The 27286-nt window shown below is 41.2% G+C and overlaps 1 protein-coding gene across 3 annotated transcripts in view; it reads right to left on the reverse strand.

The window, feature by feature from the left end:
- SDK1 (sidekick cell adhesion molecule 1) overlaps positions 1–27286 on the reverse strand; it is a 739495-nt gene that overhangs the window by 328830 nt on the left and 383379 nt on the right. For all 3 annotated transcript variants that reach the window (XM_029057499.2, XM_029057498.2, XM_029057500.2), the window contains one exon: positions 21686–21819. In XM_029057499.2, the coding sequence (XP_028913332.1) occupies positions 21686–21819 (134 nt within the window). The remainder of the gene's footprint in view (positions 1–21685; positions 21820–27286) is intronic.

Below are 27286 nucleotides of genomic sequence, written 5' to 3' on the forward strand. Positions count from 1 at the left end.
CTAAGCACTAGGGCAGATGTAAGCTAATCAGGTTGGACGCAGCCCATCTCCCATGTGGGGCTCACAGTTTAAATCCCCATTTTACAGATGGGATAACTGAGGCCAAGAGAAGCGAAGTGACTTGCCCAAGTTGACGCAGCAGTTCCCTCATCTGTAAAATGGGGAATAAGACGGTGAGCCCCAGGTGGCCTGCATCCCAGATGATCGGCATGTAGCTACCTCAGAGATTAGTACAGTGCCTGGTCAATAGTAAATGCTTAACAAATACCATAAAAAACGAAAAGGAGGCTGAGACAATAGTCTAGCTACAATATAAGAGGTAGGTCCAAGGTGGGGATAGCGTAGGTAGAAAGGAAGGAGTGGGTGCCATATTTTTTGGTGAGGCAGAACCAGCAGAATATAGCATTAGCTTAAATGGGAGAATTGATGAGGAATTGAGGATGATGACATCAAGGTTGAAGATTTCTGGGACAGGGAAGATGCTGGTGCCATTGACAGTGATGGGATTGTTGGATGGAAAAGGGAATTTAAGGAGGAAGATAAACTATTCAAATTTAGATATGCTTAATTTGAGGTCCTGGTGGGGCATCCAGGTGGAAATGTCCTGGAGATAGGAGGAAATGCAGATTCAGAGGGGAGATAAAGGGCTGGAGCTGGAGAGAGAGATCTGTGGGTCTTCAACACGGAGGTGATAACTCAGTCCTTACTGTGTACAGAGTGCTGTACTAAGCTCTTGGAATCAAGTGCTTGAAATCAATCAATGGCATTTATTGAGTGCTTACTATGTACAGAGCACTGTACTAAGCGCTTGGGAGAGTACAGTACAACAGAATTAGCAGACATGTTACTTGCTCATAACAAGCTTACAGTCAAGAGGAAAAGGTATTGTACTTGGGAGAGTACAAGAGAGTTAGTAGACATTGTCTCTGCCCTCAGAGAGCTTAGAAACTAGTGGGAGAGTCAGATGCTAAAGTAAACCTCAGATAGGGGAAATTATTTATTTTGTAACTCTTTTTTTCTTTATAAAGAGGAGAAATAATGCTCAACATTGTTTAATTCCAGTAATGAACTGATTAAATTTAACATAAATCATGGGGAATAACAATTTGGTGGTACTGAAAGATTATTAAAACAAAGGAAGATTGCTTTAAAGATTGCAAGAGGATTGATTTGTCTAATTAAGGAGATTGGTTCATATTTCCTGTTCTATTTATTAGAGATAGCCAGTTATTTCAAAACTCTACCTTTTAACAACCACATTATTAATGAGTGTACAATTTTATGGAGTTGACAAAGAAAAAAAGAGGTAGCACAAAAGAAAGTTATATTGTGACTTAGAACAAATTTGGAATTCCAAAAAGAGCCACCACATTTTTATCCTTTCTAGAAAGGATTTAGGAAGAGAAATTAGAATTAGTGAAGAACTCATGCTATCCCTGAACAAACCCAGTTGCCCAGCTCCTGAGACAGTGGTATTTATGGAGTTCCTTACTGTGTAGGCATAGTATTGTAGAAGAGAGAAACAGAATGCAACATAATAATAATAATGTTGGTATTTGTTAAGCGCTTACTACGTGCAGAGCAGTGTTGTAAGTGCTGGGATAATACAGGGTAATCAGGTTGTCCCACATGAGGTTCACAGTCTTAATCCCCATTTTACAGATGAGGTAACTGAGGCACAGAGAAGTTAAGTGACTTGCCCACAGTCACACAGCTAAGTGGCAGAGCCAGGGTTCGACCCATGACCTCTGACTCCCAAGCCCGGTCTCTTTCCACTGAGCCACGCTGCTATAAACATAGTAGGGTTGAAAGACATGGTCTCTGCCCATATGGAGCTTACTGTCTAGAGGATGACAGACGTTAAATTACGAATCAGGGAAATGGCAGAGTGTAAGGATAGGCACGTAATTACTGTGGGCCTGAGGGTGGGGTGAATATCAAAGTGTTTAAGGGATATAGTCCATAGGCAATGCAGAAGACAAGGCAAATAGGAGAAATTGGGGCTTATCCATTCATTCAATCGTATTTATTGAGCGCTTACTGTGTGTAAAGCACTCTACTAAGCGTTTGGGAGAGTACAATATAACATCAGGCTCATTCCCTGCCCACAACAAGCTCACAGCTCTATCAGTTGTATTAATTGGATGCTAGCCGGGTTGAGAGCACTGTACTAAGCACTTAGGAGAGTCCAATATAACAGAGTTGGTAGACATATTTCCTGCCCCCAACGAGCTCAGTGGAGGAGGTATGATTTAAGTAGGACTTTGAAGATGGCGGGACCGGTGGTCTGTCAGAAATAAAGGGTAAGGAGCCTCACGGCAGGGGGAGGATATGGGCAAGGGATTGGCAGCGAGAGACGATGAGATCGAGGTACAGAGAGTAAGTTGGTGGTAGAGGACAAGTGTGCAGGCTGGATTGTAGTAAGAGATTAGCCATGTACACTAGGAGAGGGAGAGCTCTGAGGCCGGTGGTAAGGAGATTCTCATTGATAAGGAGATAGGTGGACAGCTATTGGAAGTTTTTGAGGAGTGGGGAGATGTGGACTGAATATTTTTTAGTAAAATGAACCAGCCAGCAGAGTTAAGTATAGACCAAGGTGCAGAGAGACAGGAGGCAAGCAAGTAGGCCGTTGCAGCAGTCAGGGCGGAATAGGATACGTGCTTGGATCAATCAATCAATCCATCAATCATATTTATTGAGCAATTCCTGTGTGCAGAGCACTGTACTAAGCACTTGAGAGAGTACAACATAATAACAGACACATTCCCTGCCCACAATGGGTTGACCACCATGGCAGCAGTCTGGATGCAGAGAAAGGGGCAGATTTAGAGATCTTGCCAAGGGAGAACTGAGAGGATGTGTTGACAGACTGAGTATGCAGGCTGAGAGAGATGAGTTGAAGGTAGTGACAATAAGAGTAATAAAACTAATTAGGATACTTGTTAAGCGCTTCCTATGTGTCAAGCACTGTAAGTGCTGGGGTAGATATAAATTAATCAGGTTGGACACAGTCCCTTGACCACATGGGCTCATAATCCTAATCCTCATTTTACAGATGAGGTAACCAAGGCCCAGAGAAGCTAAATGACTTGCCTAAGGTTCAACGGCAGAAACGTGGAGGAGCCGGAATTAGAACCTAGGCCCTTCTAACTCACAGGCCCGTGCTCTATCCATTAAGCCAAGGTTATGGGCCTGTGAGACTAGGAGGGTGGTGGTATTGCCTAAAGAGATGGGAAAGTCTAGAGGAGGACAGGATTTGAGTGGGAAGTTCTGTTTTGGACATGTTAAATTTGAGGGGTTGGCGGGACATCCAAGAAGAGATGTCCTGAAGGAGGAGGACATGCGAGAAGGCAGAGCAAGAGAAAGGTAGATTTAGGAATCATCCACATAGAGAAGGTAGTTCAAGCCACGGGAAAAACTGCGTTCTCCAAGGGAGTGGATGTAGATGGAGAACAGAAGAGGACCAAGATCTGAGCCTTGAAAGTCTCCCACAGTCAGGGGGCAGGAGGCAGAAGAAGAGTTAGGGAAAGAGACTGAGAAAGAACAGCCAGAAACCGGTTAACAGTTGTCCACAGCCTCGATTCAACTCATTTCTAATTAGATTCCTGGAAGGGATACTTGGGAGTTTTGTTTGCTCAAGGAATGTCTGATACTGAGGATGACAGAACTTTACAGATTCAATTCTGATAGAAACAGTGCAGCATCTTCATTAGCTATTTAGAAATTCAACTCCGCTCCCAACGATGGAGGACTGATTTAAAATCTCTCCAGATCATCCAGAAAATGTGTAGAATATCACCTAATAGCTAGTTTCCACTCCTTATGATATCCTAACCCTGCCTTTAAAGTGTTCTGTTTCACTTCTGATGAAAAAAGGAACTTGGCAATGTGGGGAGTCAACTGCTCTAATCGCTGGTAATGGTCTTAGAGTGGCTAATTATCCTCCCGTTTTCACAGACCCTTTCACCTACATTCTTCAGACTTGATTTAATATTCTCAACCACATTGTAAAGATCTACAATTTTAATTACTCATTGTAATTGCCTTCTCTAATAGCTAGAGGAACATCATTCAAAATGATAGGTAATAAAGCATCATGGTTGGTAAAGGTGGGGTCGGGCAGGCTTTTCGAGAAACATTTCCAAATCCCCGTACCGCATATTTTGCAGAAAAGCTATTTATTAATCTTGATTTGGGGAATTTTACCAAATCATATGAGATGTCAAGTATGGAAACAGATAAAAACAGTAATGAAAATTTCATTTCTGTCACTTCATTTAATATGAGACATCAAATTTTTTCATAAATGTCCAAATCCTAAGAAAAGTTTAGCTCCTGGAATTTCCTTCTGCAACTCAGTTGGAATATTTTCAAAATGATATATTTTGATTTTAAACAAACATTCCAATGGACAGAATTTGGACTTTCATTAATAATAATGTTGGTATTTATTAAGCTCTTACTATGTGCAGAGCACTGTTCTAAGTGCTGGGGTGGATACAGGGTAATCAGGTTGTCCCACCTGAGGCTCACAGTTAATCCCCATTTTACAGATGAGGTAACTGAGGCACAGAGAAGTTAAGTTACTTGCCCACAGTCACACAGTTGACAAGTGGCCGAGCAGGGATTCAAACCCATGACCTCTGACTCCCAAGCCCGTGCTCTTTCCACTGACCCACGCTGCTTTTAGTACAGTTTCTAACAATTGTTGCAATATTTTCCAAGTACTCTGTATATCAATTAGTAACATAGTATTTATCTGTTGAAAAAATAAAACTGTGATAGGATATTGAACCCTGAGACACACTGGCTCTGAAGACTCTTGGTGATCTGAGCTGAGAAAGTCAATGTGTAAGAATTGGTCACCAGCTGGGTAGGATATCTTGAATGCTTAAAATGGTTTCCCCATTAAAAAGGGGGCCATATTGGGAAGGTAGAGTGATTTCAGGGGTCTGCTGATTACTAAGACGAGCAAGAAACTACAGGAGAATTACCAAGGCACTTATAAAATTTCTGTAACTTTCTTTGGTTAATGGGTATTGAATCCCCATTTTGCAGTTGATGCAACTGAGGCCCAGAGAAGTTAAATGACTTGCTCAAGGTCACACAGCAAGCAAGTAGCAGAGCCACCATTAGAACCCAGGTCCTCTGGATCCCAGGTCCATAATGCTTCCCCACAATTAAGTCAAGAGCATCGTTTTCAGTTTCCTATCTATTAGGGGCAGACCTAATGAATTTTCTAAGCAGGGCAGATGAACCATTTTGCATTCTTCTGCCCTAAACACAGGGAAGCAGCATGGCCTAAATGGTGGTATTTGTTAAGCGCTTACTATGTGCAAAGCACTGTTCTAAGCGCTGGTGGATACAAGGAGATCAGGTTGTCCCACTTGGGGCTCACAGTTTTAATCTGCATTTTACAGATGAGGGAACCGAGGCACAGAGAAGTTAAGTGACTTGCCCAAAGTCATACAGCTGGCCATTGTTTTTATGAGATGTTCTTCCCCTTGACTCTATTTATCGCCATTGTTCTCGTCGGTCCGTCTCCCCCGATTAGACCGTAAGCCCGTCAAACGGCAGGGACTGTCTCTATCTGTTGCCGACTTGTTCATTCCAAGTGCTTAGTACAGTGCTCTGCACATAGTAAGCGCTCAATAAATACTATTGAATGAATGAAAGTGGCAGAGCCGGGATTCGAACCCATGAACTCTGACTCCCAAGCCCGGTCTCTTTCCACTGTGCCACGCTGCTTCTCTAGTGGATAGAGCCTGAGCCCGGGAGTCAGAAGGTCATGTGTTCTCATCTCAGCTATTCCAATTGTCTGCTGTGTGGCCTTGGGCAAGTCGCTTCACTTTTCTGTCCCTCAGTTCCCTCATCTGTAAAATGGGGATTAAGAGTGTGAGCCCTATGCGGGACAGGAACAGTGTCCAACATGATTTGCTTGTATCCACCCCAGAGCTTAGTACAGTCAGTGCCTAGCACACAGTAAGTGCTTAAGTACCATAATTTTTATGATGGCCTCTGCATTATCGTCAGCTCTTTGAGGGCAGGGATCCCATCTACTTAATCTACTGTAGTCTCATAAATGCTTAGAAAGTGCTCTGCACACAGAAAGTTGCTCAGTAAATACCACTGACTGGTTGTACAGGCTGAAGGAATAGTTGTGGATGCTGATGCTACTCTAATAATAATTATGGTATTTGTTAAGTGCATACTATGTGCCAGGCACTGTACTAAATGCTGGGGTGGATACAAGCAAATTGGTTGGACACAGTCCCCATCCCATGTAGGGTTCACAGTGTCAACCCCCAATTTACAGATGAGGTAACTGAGGAACAGAGAAGTAAAGTGACTTACCCAAGGTCATGGAGCAGACAAGTGGCAGAGCCAGGATTAGAACCCACGATCTTCTGACTCCCAGGCCCGTGCTCTATCCACTAAGCCATCTCCTTAGAGAAGCAGCGTGGCTCAGTGGAAAGAGCCCGGGCTTTGGAGTCAGAGGTCATGAGTTCGAATCCCAGCTCTGCCACTTGTCAGCTGTGTGACTGTGGGCAAGTCACTTCACTTCTCTGTGCCTCAGTTACCTCATCTGTAAAATGGGGATTAAGACTGTGAGCCCCACGTGGGACAACCTGATTCCCCTGTGTCTACCCCAGCGCTTAGAACAGTGCTCTGCACACAGTAAGTGCTTAACAAATACCAACATTATTATTATTATTATCTCCTAATCACAGTCTACCCACCACAGGCCTACTGCTGCTGAAGTCGCAAGATGTCTCATAGTAGGAAGGACCATAGTAAGAAGGTCACTAAGACCAAGAAGATTCAGTGTGAGGATAGGAGTTGGAGCCCTGCTATGTGCCACAGTCCTGAGCCAATCCTGGGCGAAGCAGCATCTCCAGGGACAGGCTGAAGGCCTGGCGATTTCCTCCTCACTTTCATGACAGCCTTGCAGAGAGGAAAAGGGGACTGTGTGGATTAAAGGCTTTTTCTGAGCAGGCCTTCATTTCTTCTTCTTAATGATAGTAATGATAATTATGGTAATTGTTAAGCGTTTACTATGTGACAAGTACTGTTCTAAGCACTGGGGTAGATACAAGGTAATCGGGTTGTTCCATGTGGGGCTCACAGTCTTAATCCCCATTTTACAGATGAGGTAACTGAGGCACAGAGAAGTGAAGTGGCTTGCCCAAGGTCACACGTGAGACAAGTGGTGGAGCCGAGATTAGAATCCACGTCCTGTGACTCCCAAGCCCAGGCTCTTTCCACTAAACCACGTTGTTGTCCCTTCCCTTCTGTATCGCCCATGTTCTTGGATTTGCACCCTTCATTCACCCCACCTTCAGCCCCCAGCACTTATGAACATGCCTGTAATTTCTTTATATTAATGTCTGTCTCCCTCTGTAGACTGTAAACTCATTATGAGCACGGAATGTATCTACCAACTCTGTTATATTGTTCTCTCCCAAATGCCCAACTCTGTTATATTGCTCTCTCCCAAATGCTTAGTACAGTGCTCTGCACACAAAAAGCACTCAATGAATATGATCGATAGATTGATTGTACGGGGATTAGTAGAGGGTAGGATGCTCATGGCGGCCAGATCTGTTGACAGAGCAGACTTTTACACGGCTTCCTTTATAGCAGTGGGGAAGTTGCCTACTTAAGTGTCCCTAATTCTGTCACGGTTTACTATTTTGAAACAGAAACAATCATAGTAAAATGCATGGGGCGTTAACTGTAGAGAATCGAGACATTCAAATTTCAAGGTTGTGCCTCATTTCCTGATTTCACCTCATTGAAGCTAAAACATTGTTCCATGGACACCATAAAACAGAATGTGATGATATACTTTGGGCACTTTGAGAAGCACTTTCCCTCTGCCTGGCCTTTTAGTGGAGCCTAGTGCCAATTTAAGGATATTCTCAAATAGTTATCTTACACTCAGGAACGCTCAAGATCTGACAAGTCTCATATTAATATTTGGTAATCGGGGGCAAAAAAATACGAATGGCAATATAAGTCCGTTACAGAGTTCCGTATTCGATGTTACGTTCTGTCCAGATTCTATCATCCACAAGTTGTAAACTTTGTCAGTGATCAATTGCAAAAATAATAATAATACTACTAATAGTTTGGGCCAATTGTAACTAAAACCCTTTTCCTAGCTTACCTAGATGTGGCTGCAATAATTTTAGAATTACATTCACTTCTCCCTCATCATGGGGGTTATAGTTTTGACTACCCCACAGAAACAAAATTGTGCTTGACAGAATGTGTACCTTGACAGATGCAGCCCCAAACCATTTCTTTCAAAACGGCATTCTATCTGGAGAGATGCTCACTGATGGATAAAAGTACATTAATTCCCAAAGAGTGTTCTATTTAAAACATATACCAAGGGCTATTTATTAAGTGCAATACACTCAACTGAATCCTTGGAAAGGATAATAGAAACATAAGCTAAGCTCCCTGCCCATGGGGAACTTACAGTCTAGTGGATGTAAAAACACATTGTTGAAGAAATGAGTGTCCAGGCCTCTATTCTATTTGCAATTTGTAATTTTCCAAAAATGGGTTGTGGTCATTTTTCAAACCATTCATGATACTGAGGTCCAAATTTTATTTGACTACACTTGGAAAGTCAAAGAACTCTTCCATTCACTCTTTTGATGTCAAAAGTAAAGGAAATTCTAATTGAAGCTTAGGGGAGCAAGAAACCAGTATTTTTTTCTTTGGTTGGGTAATCCTCAAGGCATTTTTCAGATATTATCTTCAGAGCTAAATTTTGGCTGCTGAACACTGCTGCCTCTCTCAATATATACTGATATAAATGGCAAAATAATGTAAATTGGCCTCTAGAACGACACACACAAACTTGTGGTTCAGTTGAAGACAAAGATCTACTAAAATGACATCCTTCATCCAAATCTCGTTGACAAGGAAATTTTAAATACTGAACGATGGAAGAGAGAGATCACAACATTACTAAGAAAAAGTTAAACCATGCGACTGATAAGCTTAAATATTTTAATACAATCTGAACATTTAAACAGAAGCAGTGGAAGATGTAATACAATCACTGCACCAAACTAATTTTCTCATCTATCTTCATACTTTTGAAAGAAGAGAAAATCTTACTGGAGCATTAATTTCATTTCAGCAGAATGATCCGTAACAATTAACTGGATATAAAACTCACAAAGCAGATTCAGCTGAGTTTGGAAAGTTTATAAAACTTGCCTGATTTTGACCTCTGTATGGAAATTATGTTTGGGGAGCAGTTGGTCTACCTTTTTTCCTGAATGAACCTGAGCTGCTGGAACTGGCTATGAAAAATTCATGCAGCAATGCTTCCAACAGTCCCATCTCTGTCCTAACATCTGCTGACTTTATGTCACATTAAAACTTCAAAGTGAATCAACCTTCCTTGCTTGCAGCAAATCTGGAATGTAGGTGAAATGATAGTTCAGAAAAGTCACCTCTTTCCTGACAGGAAATATCTGGGTAGAAATTGAGGGCAATTTATCTTCTATACAAAGAGAGGAAAGAATGCTAAAAGATTATACTATCATCAACTAAATATGCAAACAACAGCAGGTGGTACTATTATGGAAGGGCATTTTTGGTTTCAATTGTTGAGCTTTTTATCCAAGCTCCCTTCATCCTCTGCTTCCTGAAGCTTCAAGAGGAACCAAAATATCTGAAAGTCTCATTTTTTTTTTTTTTTGCAATTGCTTAAACACACATTTGTTTGCAACCCAACACCTTCAAAGTTCAAAATAAAATTTCTCCTGCAAAATTGCTTTATTTGATTTTATCTCAATTAGGGAATTTGTTTCAGACACAGCCAAGTTTATTTTTAACTTTCAATTCCCTTTAGAAAATTTTGCCACTGTAAATAACAGGCAGAACAATGACACCTTTGTGTTTTAAATGAATCACAATATTGCCAAGGCAGAAGTTTAATTTCATTATCCAACTATTCCAATTATTTTTTTGGGGGGGTGGATTTATCTTCATTAAATATTAATTGACTGAATTATCTTTTGACTCTTCAGCATTGCTATCTGATGAGCTCTTTTTAAAATTGTTCAATCTTGCTTCTACCGTCTGATCAGAAAAAAAGATGTCTAATTCTGCAGAACAAGCTATATCTTGCTACTCTTACAAATAAATAGGACTTGAGACTTTCTAATTTAATAATAAATCTAGTGAGGTACCAGACCTTCCAATATTCATGGCTTAACAAGAGATATGGTGATAATGTCCTGAAATGCAGTTTTGGGTACTCTGTGCAGCAAATTTAGGATTTGCAGGACTCTCTCTGACTAAATAAAAACAAAACAACAACAATAAAAAAGAATGGGTAACTATTTTGGTTTTGCAAATTTACCTTTTACAAAAACTGTAAAACACAATCCAGGAATGATCAGGATGTTTGCCGATGCTGCCCCACGTAGAGTCCTAGATTATATTTATTTTGAGGGTCTGAAGATATTACCTCCCGGTGAGCAGGGAATGTGTCTACCAACTCTGTTGTACTGTACTCACATAACCACTTAAAATATTGCTTTGCACACAGTATGGGCTCAGCAAATACCTTTGACTGTCTGAAGGAACAATTACCCACCTAAATCAAAGGCAGTGCAAAACAAGAATCCGGTACTGAATAAAGTTTACATTTTTTTATGGCATTTGTTTAGCGCTATGCACCAGGCACTGTACTAAATTCTGGGGTTTATACAAACTAATCAGGTTGGACACGGTCCCTGACCCATCTATAGCTCACAGTCTTAATCCCCATTTTACAAATAAGGTAACTGAGGCAAGTTAAGTGACTTGCCTGAGACAAGTGGTGGAGTAAGAATAAGAACCCAGATCCTTCTGACTTCCAGGTCCATGCTCTATCCACTAGACCACACTGCCTCACCCAGTTCATGAATAAGTAGTACCTTAAAGCCCAATATAAATGAGTAAATGCACGCATGGACTTTTCCATTGCAATCCTCTTTTCTCTCTCTCATGTGATTCCTTCTGGGAATTCCTCTACGTTTTCACAATACCCAAACTGCTGGGTTCTTATTCCTCCCAATGTATGTATTAGAGAAGCAGCGTGGCTCAGTGGAAAGAGCCCGGGCTTGGCAGTCAAAGATCATGGGTTCGAATCCCAACTCTGCCTCTTGTCAGCTGTGTGACTGTGGGCAAGTCGCTTCACTTCTCTGTGCCTCAGTTCCCTCATCTGTAAAATGGGGATGAAGACTGTAAGCCTCACGTGGGACAACCTCATTCCCCTGTATCTACCCCAGCGCTTAGAACAGTGCTCTGCATGTACTAAGCGCTTAACAAATACCAACATTATTATGTATGAGCCACGACCACCTAGCATCATGATTGGACCTTGAGAATGTCATTCATTGTTTATGGGTCGGTCTCACCAGAAAAGCTAGGCAAGCACACTAGGCTGTCGGCTTGAGTTCCACTGTTAAGCCAAACACAGGATATTCACTTATAAACCCCAATTCCCGTCTTCATTTATGAATACAGAAATAAGCCCTCAAGTATTCTTGGAGGACTATTCCTCAGGTCCCACAAGGGCTTCTCTAAAAATATTACATGATGTAAATGTCCGTCACAAAGCATTCAGCAACACCTTAAAGGTAAGCAAGTTATTCCTTGGGATTTTTGATTACTCTCTATTTTCCAGCTGCTACTATTTCACTGTTCATTGATAGGTCTACCCAGTGTTGAGTCATGGCTATAAAAGGAAATCAATCAAATTCTTTGAGCACTTACATTGTGCAGAGCACTGTACTAAGTGCTTGGGAGGATACCACACTGCAGAATCGGTTGGCATGTTCCCTGCTCGCAGTGAGTTCACAGTCCAGAGGAAATGAGTTAATTATATCACTGCTAGCAGCTAAGATTAATCTTGAGTAGCTTTGGGAGTTTAGACCTTGGGTTAAAATGTAGATCTTTGTTTTCATTCATTCAATAGTATTTATGGAGCACTTACTATGTGCAGAGCACTGTACTAAGCGCTTAGAATGTACAAATCAGTAAGAGATAGAGACAGTCCCTGCCCTTTGCCGGCCTTACAGTCTAACTTATTTACTTTCAGATGTTTACCTGGTGGTGTTCTGCAAAGAGGTACCAAAAATCTAACCACTGGGTTGTGACCACTGCTGCCGTTGCCCTGACTACTGGATAGGTTGTAATATCTGCCGGGGCTTATAGCAGCTGACTTGGGAAATCAGCCAATCACTGGTGGGAAAAGGAAGTGCCCTGGCCCAGGAGTCTCTGGGATTTCTTTATACCTTTCTTTGCCAGAGATGGTTGATATTTAATCCTCTCTACCTCAAAAGAACCAGGACAGTGACCGGATAATACAGAGATAGAGACAGAGAGACAGAGAGAGAGAGAGAGAGTGTGTGTGTGTTTGTGTGTTTGGGGGAAAGCCAAGAGGATTTCAAGGTTCAGTGGTGAGTAAGTGAGAGGGAAAACAGTGTTTACAGATCCCACTTCCTTCCCCCGCCCTTGATTTAGTTGGTTCTGCTCCAGTGGGATTCAGGAGTTGGACTTCTGAGCAAGCCGGGACAGACCCGGGGCTGTAGGAGCAAGTATTTCCAGAAAAACCATCACAAAAGAGATGCAGGTTACGGTACTGCCCATCAATAATGTTGTCTTCTCTCAAAGTGGCAATTTTATCCACTTTTATACCAGACAGCCTGATTTTTCACCTGATCTGTGCCCCGACTGATTCCAACAATCCAGGAGGCTGGGCATTTAATATTAAAAAAAAAAGAGAAAGTCACATTAAACACCCAGCTGCCTGCCTCCTCGGATCTCACAGCCGAGTTCTGTGGCTCAGAAGCAGAACTAATGTTCATGGGGCCTGGGAAGGGAACATAGCTCTGGAGCAAGGGAGGGTTCCAGGGGTATTCCAGCCACACCATTCATTCAATTGTATTTATTATTATTACTAATAATCATCATTATTATTATTATGGCATTTGTTAAGCAATTACTCCATGCCAGGCACAGTTCTTAGCGCTGGAGTAGATAATTGGGTTTGCACACAGTCCCTGTCCCTTATGGGGCTCACAGTCTTAATCCCTGTTTTACAGATGAGGGAACTGAACCACAGGGAAGTGAAGCAACTAACTCAAGGACACACAGCAGACAAGTGACGGAGCTGGGATCAGAACCCATGATCTTCTGACTCCCCGGCCTCTACTCTATCCATTAGGCTACTGTGTGCAGAGCGCTGTATTAAGCGCTTGGGAAAGTACAACACAATAGTAAACAGTGACATTCCCTGCCCTCAGTCAGCTCACAGCCTTTCTAGGGTCAGCATAAGTCTGTCAAGAATCTTTTCGTGGGTTCTGATGATGGCACTGCTTGACAATACTTTCACCATGTACCTAATAATCAAGTATAAATTATCTGTTGTTTTCAAGTCAGCAAAGCCAGTTCCACAAGAGTGCTGCCAGTAGACTGTGAGCTTGCTGGGCAGGGAATGTGCTGCTGCACTGTACTCTCCCAAATGCTTAGTATAGTGCTTTGCACACAGTAAGTGCTCAGTAAATACGACTGAAGAAAAGAATGGTTCCCCATTTTCTATATATATACGGCAGTTGTGCCCACTGTTTTTGCCAAACATCTTCCATAAGGCACGAATGCCATTCGTGCTCTCTGGAACTCACTTCCACACAAACACAGGATTGGAAAGGCATGACCCAGATGGTGACGATTCCCCTTGCACACATATAGACGTGTGAATAGAGTTGTTTCCAATCTACTTCACAATGCTGAATTCCCACTGAAATCCCTAGGATGTTGTTTTTCCTGTCCTCATTCAAAAGAGCATGGCCAATTTCCTTTCTCATTTCTCTAAACTTTACCCCCTTTGACCTGCTATCATTCTGTGCTTTATCCTGCATCCCCTCCAGGGGGGAAGATGGGTCAGGTTTTTGCTAAGCAGAGCTAGGAAAACTATTTGTTAAATTTCAAAGCAGAGATCATGACCACGATCTAGTTCTATTAGTTTGCTTGATTAAACATAATTTCCATTTCTCCTCATTGCTTTTTGTAATGTGTTCAAAATCACATTTACTTTCAACATTTCTTTGGACATTTGGCTTGAATCACCGCTCTTGGGTTTCTGCACATATTTGTTACATTCTGCAGTGAATTTTGTGAACCTCACCTGTAGCCAAGAGATCTAATTCTCCAAGACACTAACGGCGATGTAGATTGTCATAAGGTTCTCTAGAATATCATTAGGGCCCCAGTGATGTCAAACCATGAATATATTCCCTCTGCTTATGACAGCAAGATTCTCACTCACTTTCCTTAATGCCAGGTTTGTATGGGGACTACCTCCCAGGTCCTAGCTCTTGCCCCCAGTTAAGCCTTCTTTTCCCTGGCTCACTCTCCTTTCTGTGTCACCCATGCACTTAGATCTGTGAACTTTGAGCATTTAATATTCACCCTACCCTCACCCCATTGCACTTACGTACATCTCTTCACATTATATATTATAAATTATTTATTTAAATTAATGTCTGTCTCCCCCTCTAGACTACAGATTCATCGCCGGAAGGAAACGTATCCGTGTGCACAGTAAGTGCTCAGTAAATGCTACCGGTGGACTATCTTACTGAAGCTAGTCTAGTCCTTTGGCCTCATGGTTGGTCTTCCTACCTACAGTCTCTCCTTCTTCTATCCATACTCCATGCAGCTGCATGAATCAGCTTGCAAGTTGCTTGGCACACGACTCCACTCCTCAAAAACATCCAATGGCCACAATATCTCCCTCTGTGTCAAGCAGAATTTCCTTACCTTGGCTCTTTGTGGACAGGGAACATGTCTACGAACTCTGTCCTATCTTATCTATCGTTTATCTTCACCCACTACTTCCTAGATAACACTCTTAATCCCCTCTCAACTCAACTGCCTCTCCTTCGAGTCTCCTGCCTCCGATCCCTTACTCACACTGTTCTCCCACCCTGGAACTCTCTCTCCAATCATATCTGTTATATCACAGGCCTCCCTATCTTCAAATCTCTCCTAAAGCCCCACCTCCTCCAAGAAGCCTCCCTCGATTAATTTGCATCTCTCCAGTTAGAACAACCTAGTGACCCCCTCTTTTCATTCGTGTATTTTATTCTTGTCCTCAGCACTCATGTGTGCACATTTAGGCACTTAATATATTTATTTGTACATTCAGTTACTTAAGCAACTGTTTTATACTGACATGTTTGTACTGCTTCCCAACTTTAATTCTTCCTCCTGTTTTCACTACCTGGAAATAATATTTGTCCATTTGTCCAATTAAATTGTAAGCTACTTGAGGGCAAGAAGCATGCATTTTGCTATTGTTGCACTATTCCAAATGCGGAGGATGTTGCCTACCATTCAGGAGGTGCTCAATAAGTAAACTTTGAATGAATGGTTGATTGAAACACTAAGTAGGGGCATAAACAAGGTACCCAGTGAGATGGGGTGAGGTTATCCCTTGTGCAAATGTGATGCTCTTCTTTGAGGTGGAATTGCAGCCAAAATAGTATCTCTAGGTCTGGATAGAAAATATCCACTTTACACATAACCCTTCTCTCCATGAACAGGCTTGACTTTAGGAGAATAGTGTAATGATTACAGGTCCCCAATCAACTCCCTATAGGAAGATGATTAGATGACAAGTAGACCATATAAAGCTCAATTCTCCAGAGAATAACTTCTGGAAATTATAACATTTCCCCCTTACAAACTCAGAAATCAACTCTCTGATCATTGTATTCTCGACAACTTTTAGGTTTTATTTCATTTCCCCCCACTTCATCCTTTCAAAATACTAATACCACATATTAAAAATGGAACACATGAACCCATCAGGAGGGCTGAACTATCCCTTTTGACATTCAGATAGACATCTGGCTGATTAAATCATTTGGGATTTGTTTGGCCTAACCGACAAGAGGCAGTGACATGAATACTATTCTTTTGAAGCTATAGAGGTTAAGAGAAGCCCCTGAAAAATGGAAAGGGGCAAATATAGCCATTTTAAAATTGTTTTAAAGGAAGAAAAAAGAACCTAGAAATTAGATGAGATAGCTGAACATCAATTCCTGGAAAGATAATTGAACAAATGACCAAACATTTCACTTGCAATGACCAAAAAAAGCATACAGAATTAGAAAAGCGTGAAATGGCAAGAGAAATCAATCCACAAAGATAAGGGAGAAGCTACAGGTATAAGAGATTTCAGTAAGGCTTTAGAGCTCATCTCCCACGATGCATTCACTGACGAGCTAGGACTGTACAGCACACAATTGTAGTTGGGCACACAATGGCTTGAGCGTTGTATGGACGTTGTAAAAACTAATGATGGTGTCAACCTGGGGGCATATATTCAGTGGTGACCCATTGGAATTAGGCTGGGGACCAGTCCTACTCTACAGCTTTATTGATGATGTGGATAAAGGATTTGAGAGTATGTTTAATAATTGGCAGACAATACTGAATTGGTTAGGGCGGCTCACACTTTGTAAAACAGAAATGGAGTGACTTAACCAAATAGTAGTAAAGCTCCCAAAACCGGGATTAAATGCACACAGTAAGGGATCAATAAATATGATTGAATGAATGAATGCATTAATGAAAACAACATAACAGTGAGTTTAGGGAAAAAACAACCCATCAAAAATACAGGAAATAAAAAAATCAGGCACATATTTAGCAGAAAAAGATACTGGGCAAGGGAGAGCCTTAGTTAATCATGAGCTGAACATGAATCAGGAGCATAGTGTCTTTACCTCTGAGCTATATTGGACTGGAAATGTGTGAACAGGTATGACACGTAATATTGGAAAGAGATGCTTTCAATATGTATAGTGGTCCTTTCAAAAATCCCTCTAATGTGCTACTACTGATAATGCGATCTTATCCATGTGTGGAAGTGTAGCTAAAAGACCAATGCATGACCAACACTCTCTTCTGCAGTGTACAGGTATTTTTTTTAATTCGTTACTGCACAGAATGACTGAAATCCCCCAGATTAAAGTCTCTGCTCCCCTAAAAGCCAATCAGAAGATATTTCCTGTAGTAAAATGATTTCTCTCTGTGTGAAATATACCCAGAGTAAAAAGAAAGTTAGATTGAGTTCATCTGTGGGGTTATTTTACACTTTTTCCAGCCATTTCTCCAAGCAAAGGTTTCGGGAGCTGCGTGGTCTAAACACTGATGACTTAATTCAGTTTACTACATTTCTAAGCTTGACTCAAACTTTTGAACCTCAGTGGTTTTACATGTATCGTAAATCTCGACTGTGCTATTAACTGATGTTTTCCTTTCCAATTTGTGATTCTGATTAAATCCCAATCAATCGTAATCGTCTTGTTTACGATTCTGGCTGCCCTGGGGCTTTCACAGAATTCTCAACTGGGTCATGGATGGAATGTGCAATCCCAAATTTTCCTTGCATTGCCCTAAATACAGGATTGTTGGCTTTGGTCCTGGTTTGGGGTTCTACAACTATATGGCTCCAGTGTCAATCTCCTGATGAAAAAGCCTCTGAATCTAACAGTCATTCGAACACCAGGCCCCCCGTGATGAATCACACTTTGATAGTGGCTGGTGGGGACCTGGGGTGCAATCTTTGGCAAAAGAACATGATATCTGTGGACTCCCTGTTGTGCCCTTGTCTGCTTATATAGTTAAGGGTGACCCTCAATTCCACAGTGGAAACCAATTCTGACTTTTTCTACTTACCAAAGGGATGTTTCCTTTGAGACCACTTAAGGTATGCATATAGATGGACAGGAAGATGGTTTTCTGAAAAACTAAGAAAGCTTTGGAAGGATATTTATTAGGCGATGGGCATCAGTACTGATCAAGTCATCTGTAATTATTATTATTACGGTATGTGTTAAGTATGTAACTATGGGTCAGGCACTGTACTAAGTGCTGGGGTGGATACAAGCAGATCAGATTGGACACAGGTCCTGTCCCACGAGGAGCTCACAGTCTCAATCCCCATTTTACAGATAAGGTAACTGAGGCCCAGAGAAGTGAAGTAACGTACTCAAAGTCACACAGCAGACAAGAGGAGCTGGGATTAGAACCCATGACCTTCTGACGCTCAGGCCCGTGCTCTACCCACTATGCCATGCTGCTTCTCAATTCTGTAATTCATTTTGTGCCAACTTTGGCTAGAATAGTCTCGGCTGGATAGATCGAGCAAGTTTTGTCATTTCTTAGGGCTTGATACGCTCTTATTCATTTCTCTTAAGGACATAGTGATAAATATTCCTCTTTTCAATGGAACCCATAAGAATGAGTATTTCATTTCTTTCAGTGATTACTTCTCAGGCTCACTCTCAGGTTCTTCCTCTGCCTTCCACTCTCCAAAATTTCCTCCAGGCTACTACTGGGTCCCCTTCTGTTCTCCATCTACACTTACTCCCTTGAAGAACTCTTTCACTCCCATGCTTCAACTTCCATCTCTACACAGACGATTCCCAAATCTACCTGTCCATCCCTGTTTTCTCTCTTCTGCAGTCTCACATTTCCTCCTGCCTTCGAGACCTCTCTTCTTGTATGTCTCATCGACAGCTAAAATTTTACATGTTCAAAAAAGAATACCTCATCTTCCCACCCAAAGTCTATCCTCCCCCAGCCTTCCCCATCACTGCAGACAACACCACTATCTTCACTGTCTCACAAGTTCCTAACCTTGGCATATACTTCCTCCTACTTCTCCTCCCTTCTCTCTTTCTACTGCCCACCCTGCACACTCCACTGCTGCTCACCTCTTCACCGTCCCCCATTCACGCCTATCCCGCTGTTGACCTCTGGTCCACGTCCTACCGCTGTCCTGGAATGCCCTCCCTCCTCACCTCCACCAAACAAACTCTCTTTCCCTCTTCAAAGCCCTACTGAGAGCTCACCTCCTCCAAGAGGCCGTCCCAGACTGAGCTTCCCCTTTTCCCTCTGCTTCCTCTGCTCCCTCTCTGCTCCCCCTCCGCCCTCTGCTCCCTCCGCCTTCCCCCTTCACCTCCCCTCAGCTACGCCCCCTTTCCCTCTGCTTCTCCCGCCTCCCTTCCCCTCAGCACTGTGCTCATTTGTATATATTTTTATGACCCTATTTATTTTGTTAATGAGGTATACATCCCCTTGATTTTATTTATCATGATTAAGTTGTCTTGTTTTTGTCTGTCTCCCCCGATTAGACTGTAAGCCCGTCAATGGGCAGGGACTGTCTCTATCTGTTGCCGAATTGTACATTTCAAGTGCTTAGTACAGTGCTCTGCACATAGTAAGTGCTCAATAAATACTATTGAATGAATTATACTCAACTCATCTCTCCCTTCCAACCCACATTTTCAGTGTCACCTAAACCTGTCAGTTCTACCTTTACAGCATCACTAAAATCCATCCTTTCCTCTCCATCCAAACTGCTACTACAGGGACCCAAGTACTTATATTCAGCCTGGACTACTGAATCTGTCTCTCCCCACTCCAGTCCATACTTCACTCTGCTGCCCAGATCATTTTTCTAAAAAAAAATTCAGTCCATGTCTCCCCACTCCTCAAGAACCTCTAGTGGTTTCCCATCTACCTCCACAATAAGAAATTCCTTACCATTGGCTTTAAAACATTCCATCAGCTCTCCCCCTCCTACCGTATCTCACTGATTTCCTACTACAACCCAGCCCACATACTTCTCTCCTCTAATGCCAACCTACTCACTGTACCTCAGTATTCTCTGGACCAAGAACTGCCTAGACTATAGAATGTAAGCAACTCTAGATTCTAAGCTCTGTGCAGGCAGGGAATGTGTCTACCAACTTTGAGGTAATGTGCTCTCCCAAGCACTTAGTACAGTGAGCAGATGTGACTGTTCATTGTTTTATTGTACTCGCCCAAGCACTTAATACACTGCTTTGCACACAGTAAGCGCTCAATAAATATGGGTGACTGACTACAGTGCTCTACTCAAATACCATTGACTGATTGACTGATTGCCTATCTCGCTGCCAACCCTTTTCCCCACATCCTCCCTCTGGCCTGGTTCTCCCTCTCCCTTCAAATCCGACAGACCACCACTCTCCCCACCTTCAAAGCATTTCTAAAATCACACTCCCTTGAATCGGCTTTCCCCAGTAAAGCCCTCTTTTCCATGACTCCCTCTCCATTCTGTATCATCTATGCACTTGAATATGAAATCTTTAAACCCTGGATAGTCACCCCACGCTCATCCCCACAGCAATTATGGTCACATTCATAATTTATTTTAAGGTCAGTTTCCCCTTTTAGACTATAAGCTCCTTGTGGGAACGTGTCTACTAACTCTGTTGTACTCTTCCAAGTACAGTGCTGTGCACATAGTAAGGAAGTATTCTCTAAATACCACTGACTGATCGATTAATAAGAACTAAGTTCAGTGTACTGCATCCAACAGGGTCTTAATAAATATGAATACTACTATATTATTATTATTTTAATCAATTAATCCTCAAACAGATCTCAATTTCCATAATGTAACTATTTGGAAGTCCTATTTAATTTCATGGAATGAACAGTTGCGTGGCCTGCTTCATGGAGATAATCTAACCTAAATGCCTAGTTACCAAAATGATAAATTTTTATGCTACATAAACAAATAGTGCCCTGATCTTGGGGTCTTGGATTTAGGAACTAATTCCATTTTCATCAAGTCTCTCTTTCTCTCTCTATTTAATGAACACCTGCTAGTAGCAGCACAGAATTGGGGTTGAGTTGATTGCCTTCATTTAAAATGAAATGCTTCTTCCCCAGCAGGTAATCAGCATATGGAATTCATTAATATGGGAAGCAGTGGAGGAAGATAGTATCAGTAAGTTTCAAGAAGGGTTTGGATAGACTTATGGAGAAAAGATGCTCAATGGCTGATCATTTAGGGGTTAAAGTTAGGAGACTCAAGAAAAATTGAAGATGTTAGAAAAACATAAATTAAGTGTGGAAAGGGCAACCATTATTCTGTTCCTTCAAACATTAAACTGTTCCTTACAATGTGGTCATCATCAGAGACCGAATCATCAGCTGGATGTACAACTAGGTTGAACCAGAAAGGAATTCCTTGTGTTCATCTATCAAAGAGTTTTAACAAAGTTTCTTCGAGCATATTAAGTTAGTTCCCAGTAATTGTCTGTGATCTCGTCTCTAAATTATATTTTCTCCTCCTAAACAAAGTGAGGATCAGAGTAGAAAAAAAGATGAATTTTATAGTAATTTAAGGAATACTGTTAATTTAGACCACCACCCTCAAATCTTGTTTGACTTGACTAAATCCCTGTAGTCTTTTCAAACATTCATTTCTCAATTAAAGTCCATGGAAGGCATCTTTTCTGGGAGGCAAAGTAAGTCAAACTGTACAGAAGGAAAAGCTTCAAATAACCCACAAGATAAAATCATCATAAATTTTCATTCACAAACATGACATGCATCCACATTTCCTTTTAATTTTGAAAGGAAACGGATTAAAACTTCTTTCTTCACACTGTTGATTTGATAAATATTAAAATGATAACTACTGCAATATAGTCAATCAGGTTCACTGTAAAAGTGTCCTTCTAGGCTCGAGTTATTGATAAAAGCAAACAATATTCTACTATAGCAGTATCAGTCATGGCAACCGCATACTCACTTGCTACGCTCAGATAAATGAAAGGGCTGGTTTTGTTTTCTCCGTTTTTTTCATTTACGGCTTGGACATAGTAACCTCCCGCATCGCTTGTGGTCGTGGCCAGGATCACCAGCTGATTCTCTAGAGTGATGGCTCTGTTCAACAAAGCAAAAGCTATTATTAACGAGAGATTAACAGACAACCACAACACACATTATAGCTGCAACTTCATATCTGTTGAATTAAAATTCAATTTCTATGTCACCTATATAAAAGAAGACAAAAGGACCTTGTAAAAGACGAAGAAGAAGAAGAAAGGACCCTGTGAAAGAAGCATCATGGCTTAGTGGATAGACCACTGGCCTGGAAATCAGAAGGATTTGGGTTCTAATACCAGCTCCAACCTTTGTCTGCTGGGTGACCTTGGGCAAATCACTTAACTTCTCTGTGTCTCAGGTACTTCAACTGTAAAATGAGGATTACATTTCTGAGTCCTTGTCCAACCTGATTAACTTGTATCTACCCCAGTGCTTAGCAGAGTGCCTGACACATAGTAAGCACTTAACAAATGAGTGCACACAGTATTCCTTAATAACTACGATTGATTGATTGAAATACCACTGAAAACCTGGCCTGATTTTTTTTAGATTGCTTACTTCTCCTTATTCAAATAATGCCTAATGCTTATTGAGCAAAATGCAGCAGATTAAAATATGTAAACTTTAAAAGGAAAAGGAACCCACTCTTTGGGTAAAGCAATAATAACTGAGAACAGCAAAGGGCATTTGGGGGATGCAATAACAAGAATTTCATAGTCTTCAATGAAATAACCCCTCTTACTTTGTTAATAATAGAAAATAAAATACCCTTATACATCAAATTTCACATCGGAACCTCCTAAATTCCATGGGAGATGACACGTTGCAATTATGTGGCCAGATTATTAGAGAACCTCTGAGCTAGGTGAAATATCGAGGAATCTATTCACTTTTATGGGACTCCACTGCAACGTAAAAAAAAAAATTCATTCGCCCCACTAGAACAACTAATTTGGCAGTAGATGTGTGAGCCTATTTCCTCCCAGGGCCCACCCTGAGAATCTAGCTGCTAAGGACCCTTTCCAGAGGAAGAACATCTCAGTCTCACTATCTTTCATCCAATAGTATTTATTGAGCGCTTACTATGTGCAGAGCACTGTACTAAGCGCTTGGAATGAACAAGTCGGCAACAGATAGAGACAGTCCCTGCCCTTTGATGGGCTTACAGTCTAATCACGGGCTTACAGTCTAATCACGGGCTTACTATCTTTATACCAATGGTGTCTATCGAACTTTTTCACCCATCTCAAGTACTTTCCATTTAGACACTACTTTCTTCAATCAAGCTGATCATAGTGTCGGGCACTCAATTTTCAGAGTAGAAGTGATTCTTGCAAATACCACGGAACTGCATGTGAGAGTTTATACTTTACTCTCCCAAGCACTTCGTACAGTGCTCTCCACACTGTGGGCACTCAAAAAATAGCAATAGTTGATTGACTGATTCTAAGACCAAATCATCCAACATAAAGGGTTGGGGATGAAGGGAAAAAAAGGAAGATAAAAAAGTTGGCATCCTTCCAGGAAATTAACAAAAGTGAGCTATTTCCCCCCAATCCCTTCCCTTTGCTCTCCGGGGATTCCCTCCTTCATTCCCTTCCCACAGCACAAAGTGCACATATGCACTGCTACTATCAGTTAGTATATAGTTAATTCATATTTTGAGAGGTAAATTCTTTTGCATGGGTTTAACTAGCACCCAAGTGAAAAACTGGAACTTCAGGGTGATTTATAAGTATTTACACTACCTTTCCCCAGTATAAACATACAGAGTTGAACTTGTTGGCCATTCAGAATAGTAGACGCAAGCATATTTTGCTAAAGTAATTTATAAAATAACATAATCCTCCTTTTGCTAGTGTGGGAGTCTGAGAAGGGGCCATGTGTTGGGGTACAGTGAGAGAACAACTTCCCTTTGCCAGCTCCAATATTCCTCTGCTGGAGCTTCAACCAGAGCCACCTGCAATGAAATTTTTTTCCTATCCCTCATTCTTGCCTCTCCGTGACTATCTCGCCTTTTTCACTTTGCTCCCATCCCAATTTAGGCCTCCTAAAATAAGCTGGTTACCTAATTTGTGTTCCCCTCACCCCACTTCTAAATTTCTCCCTCATGCCTATCTCTCACCTTACTTTATAGGTCTCACTGCAGCCTAGTAGGAGCCTATATCCTGCAACTTTTGTCCCCCCCCAACACTTTTGGGGTCACTGCTTTTGTCTAGCCCTGAGATAGGAACCTCTGAGAATATCCTTCCTCCTGGCATTCCCAGGGTGCCCTTGATCCCTTTAAATGAAGCCTGGGCCCTGAAAGCTCCAACCAGCCCCACATTCTGCTTTCTCCATGCTGCCCTGGGAAATAATACTAAATGACTGCTCTAGGCCTCTGGTAGACTCCACCAGCAGTTCCATCTCTCCTCTCCAGCCTCCCCTGATATTTATTTTTATGCGTAACTCAGAACCTGTCCAAAGATTCCATCTACAGACTCCCAAAGAGTATTACTCATATAGATTTTTCCTTATGCTTATGTTACCTTTTGGGGAAATGCTCTAAACTATCCCTAACGGTACACAAAATGATTTCAATACACTAAAAAATCTGAAGTACATTCCAGTTATATTTTCCAATTTTTAGGACCCATCTGTATGGGCATATTGATTTATATCCTTCTAAGGACACTCTTCATGTTAAGAAATTTATAATAGTAGGTTCCTTGCAAAAGATTTTATATTTTTTATTCACTCTTGAAAAGAGGCACTGAGATTTTTCCATTTTTCACTATTAGTTTATATTATATAAATGCCTGAAAATAAAATATGTAGGAATAGCGTCAACTGTTATGTAAGCAGTTATCTACTAATGATTTTAAGAATATCAATTTAGGTTTCTTCATTATTTTTGATATGTTACTGAAAAGCTCCTCATCTTTTAGCAGTTCAGATTTTTGTTAATTCTGCTCAGCTTTTCTTCTAAGAACTCCATTATTTTCCTATATTATTTGTAGCATTATTTCAATGGCATTTCATCTAACGAAGGTCAAAAGAGTTTAAAAAAAATACAACTTCACACTTTATTCTTGCTATGCTTTAAATATAGTCAATTTTGCACCGGTTCCTTGCAAAAGATTTTATATTTTTTATTCACTCTTGAAAAGAGGCACTGAGATTTTTCCATTTTTCACTATTAGTTTATATTATATAAATGCCTGAAAATAAAATATGTAGGAATAGCATCAACTGTTATGTAAGCAGTTATCTACTAATGATTATAAGAATACCAATTTAGGTTTCTTCATTATTTTTGGTATGTTACTGAAAAGCTCCTCATCTTTTAGCAGTTCAGATTTTTGTTAATTCTGCTCAGCTTTTCTTCTAAGAACTCCATTATTTTCCTGTATTATTTGTGGCATTATTTCAATGGCATTTCATCTAACGAAGGTCAAAAGAGTTTAAAAAAAATACAACTTCACACTTTATACTTGCTGTGCTTTAAATATAGTCAATTTTTTACCATTCCAAAATAAGGCACCAAGTTAAGTCACATGGAAAATCAGACTAACTTATCTACCACAGCAAAAGCTACCTGAGCGATGATACACATTTTGAGAGTTCTAGGTAATTAAGCATGAAATCCACTACAGCATTTTGTTTGCTTCATTATTCAAGTCCTTATGAATAGAACACTTCAATTGTAGAAACTGATAAAAATATTTACTTGGCAAATTTTGACATGATTAATAATACTGAACGTTAAGCCATTGCTTAAGAATACATTGCTAGGGAGGGGAGAAAAGATTCTCTCTTAAAATCTGCATCCCTTCAGACTGACATGGATGCATACTGTTACCTACCTAGGCAACACACTGATTAATACTGCAATGGCAAACAAGGAAATAGAAAAAGAATCAAGGTGGCTGGCTCAAACTTTCAGAGAAGGATAAAACAGAGTGATAAATACGACTGAGTGCTTACTGAGTACAGAGCTCTGTACTAAGCGCTTGGGAGAGTAAAATATAACAATATCACAGACACATTCCCTGACCACATTGAGCTTAGTCTAGAGGGGAAGTTTACAGTCTACAGAGGGTAGGTAGTGGCATAGTGATATCATGCTCCAGAGTAAACTGAAGGTCTACAGAGCATGATAAATGCTCTAAATCCTTGTCTATGGGTTTCCCTAGCCCTGAGTAGAGTGCTCTGCGCACATTAAATGCTCAATAAATACCATTAATGAATTGATTCACATCTGGCTCCTTGAGCAGTTCCACCAGTATTACCGATGGGCGATAATATCAAATTTCAAGCCAAAATCCCAAACCATGAGATTCTGCAATGAGAGGTAGCATGGCCCAGTAGAGAGAGCACGGGCCTCGAGTCAGAAGGACCTGGGTTCTAATCCCGACTCCACCATTTGCCTGCTGTGTGACCTTGGGCAAGTCACCTAATTTCTCTGTGCCTCAGTTACCTCATCTGTAAAATGGAGATTAAGATTGTGATCGCCATGTGGAATACACACTGCGTCTAATCTAATTACTTGAATTGACCCCAGCTTTAATATAATGTCTGACACATAGAAAGTAAATAAATACCATTAAAAAAAGTCATCTCCTAGCATTAAAACTATGCTCGCCTTCACACGGCTATGCTGGGCAGAGCATGTGAGTAGAACGAGTGATAATAAGATAACCAACTACACCTGAATGGAGAATTGAAATTGGGAAACCAAAAGCGAGATGGACCCGAGAAAGCATTTTAAGGATCTAGTAAAACAAAGCCGGGAGAATGCTACATCGCAGCTGAACAGTGAGAGTCAATTGCGGAGATTTGACCTGCATTGGTACAGTCCCACTGCCAAAGGAATGGCTCTTTTTGAGCAATAGCTTGGTACAGAAAGACAGGCAAAGTGACCAAAAAGGAAACGGTGTCAGGTCGTGCAAACATTAAGCACCACAACCCAATAAATGGGCAACTTTTGTGTGCGCGCACCGGGCCAGGACCGCATATCCCACCTTGGCCTTTTTAGCCACACTTGCACTCACAGGTGAAATCTGCCATCAGTGATGTCTATATATTTATAGCTACCGTTTTCAGATTTGGAAGTCTTATTTACTGAAGTGGTAATAAATCATTAACAGTCAATCAATAGAATTTACTGAATGCTTACCATCGGCAGAACTCTGAACTAAGTTCCCGGGAGAGCACAATAGAATAGCATTAATATGATTCCCGCCTCAAGGAGCTCACAGTCTTCACCAACATCACTGTTATTGCGGTCCTACTGTGTGAGGAGAATACTGTAATAGACACATACTGTCTACAAACCCCACCGCTCTATCTTCTCCCAGATAGAGAAGATATCGCCCCCTTGGCCCTCTGCAGAAAACTTTAAATTTGATTCTCCTTATCACACCCACTGAACTTGGAAAATGTGTTTCCTCATTTCCCCAGAGCCCCCATGTGCATCCCCTATGCCTCACACCTTCGGATCCATGCCCCGCATTGCCTCCCAAAACTGGCATTCATTTTCAAA

The sequence above is a fragment of the Ornithorhynchus anatinus genome, chromosome 2 (genome assembly GCF_004115215.2).
Source record: "Ornithorhynchus anatinus isolate Pmale09 chromosome 2, mOrnAna1.pri.v4, whole genome shotgun sequence".
NCBI classification, from domain to species: Eukaryota; Metazoa; Chordata; class Mammalia; order Monotremata; family Ornithorhynchidae; genus Ornithorhynchus; species Ornithorhynchus anatinus.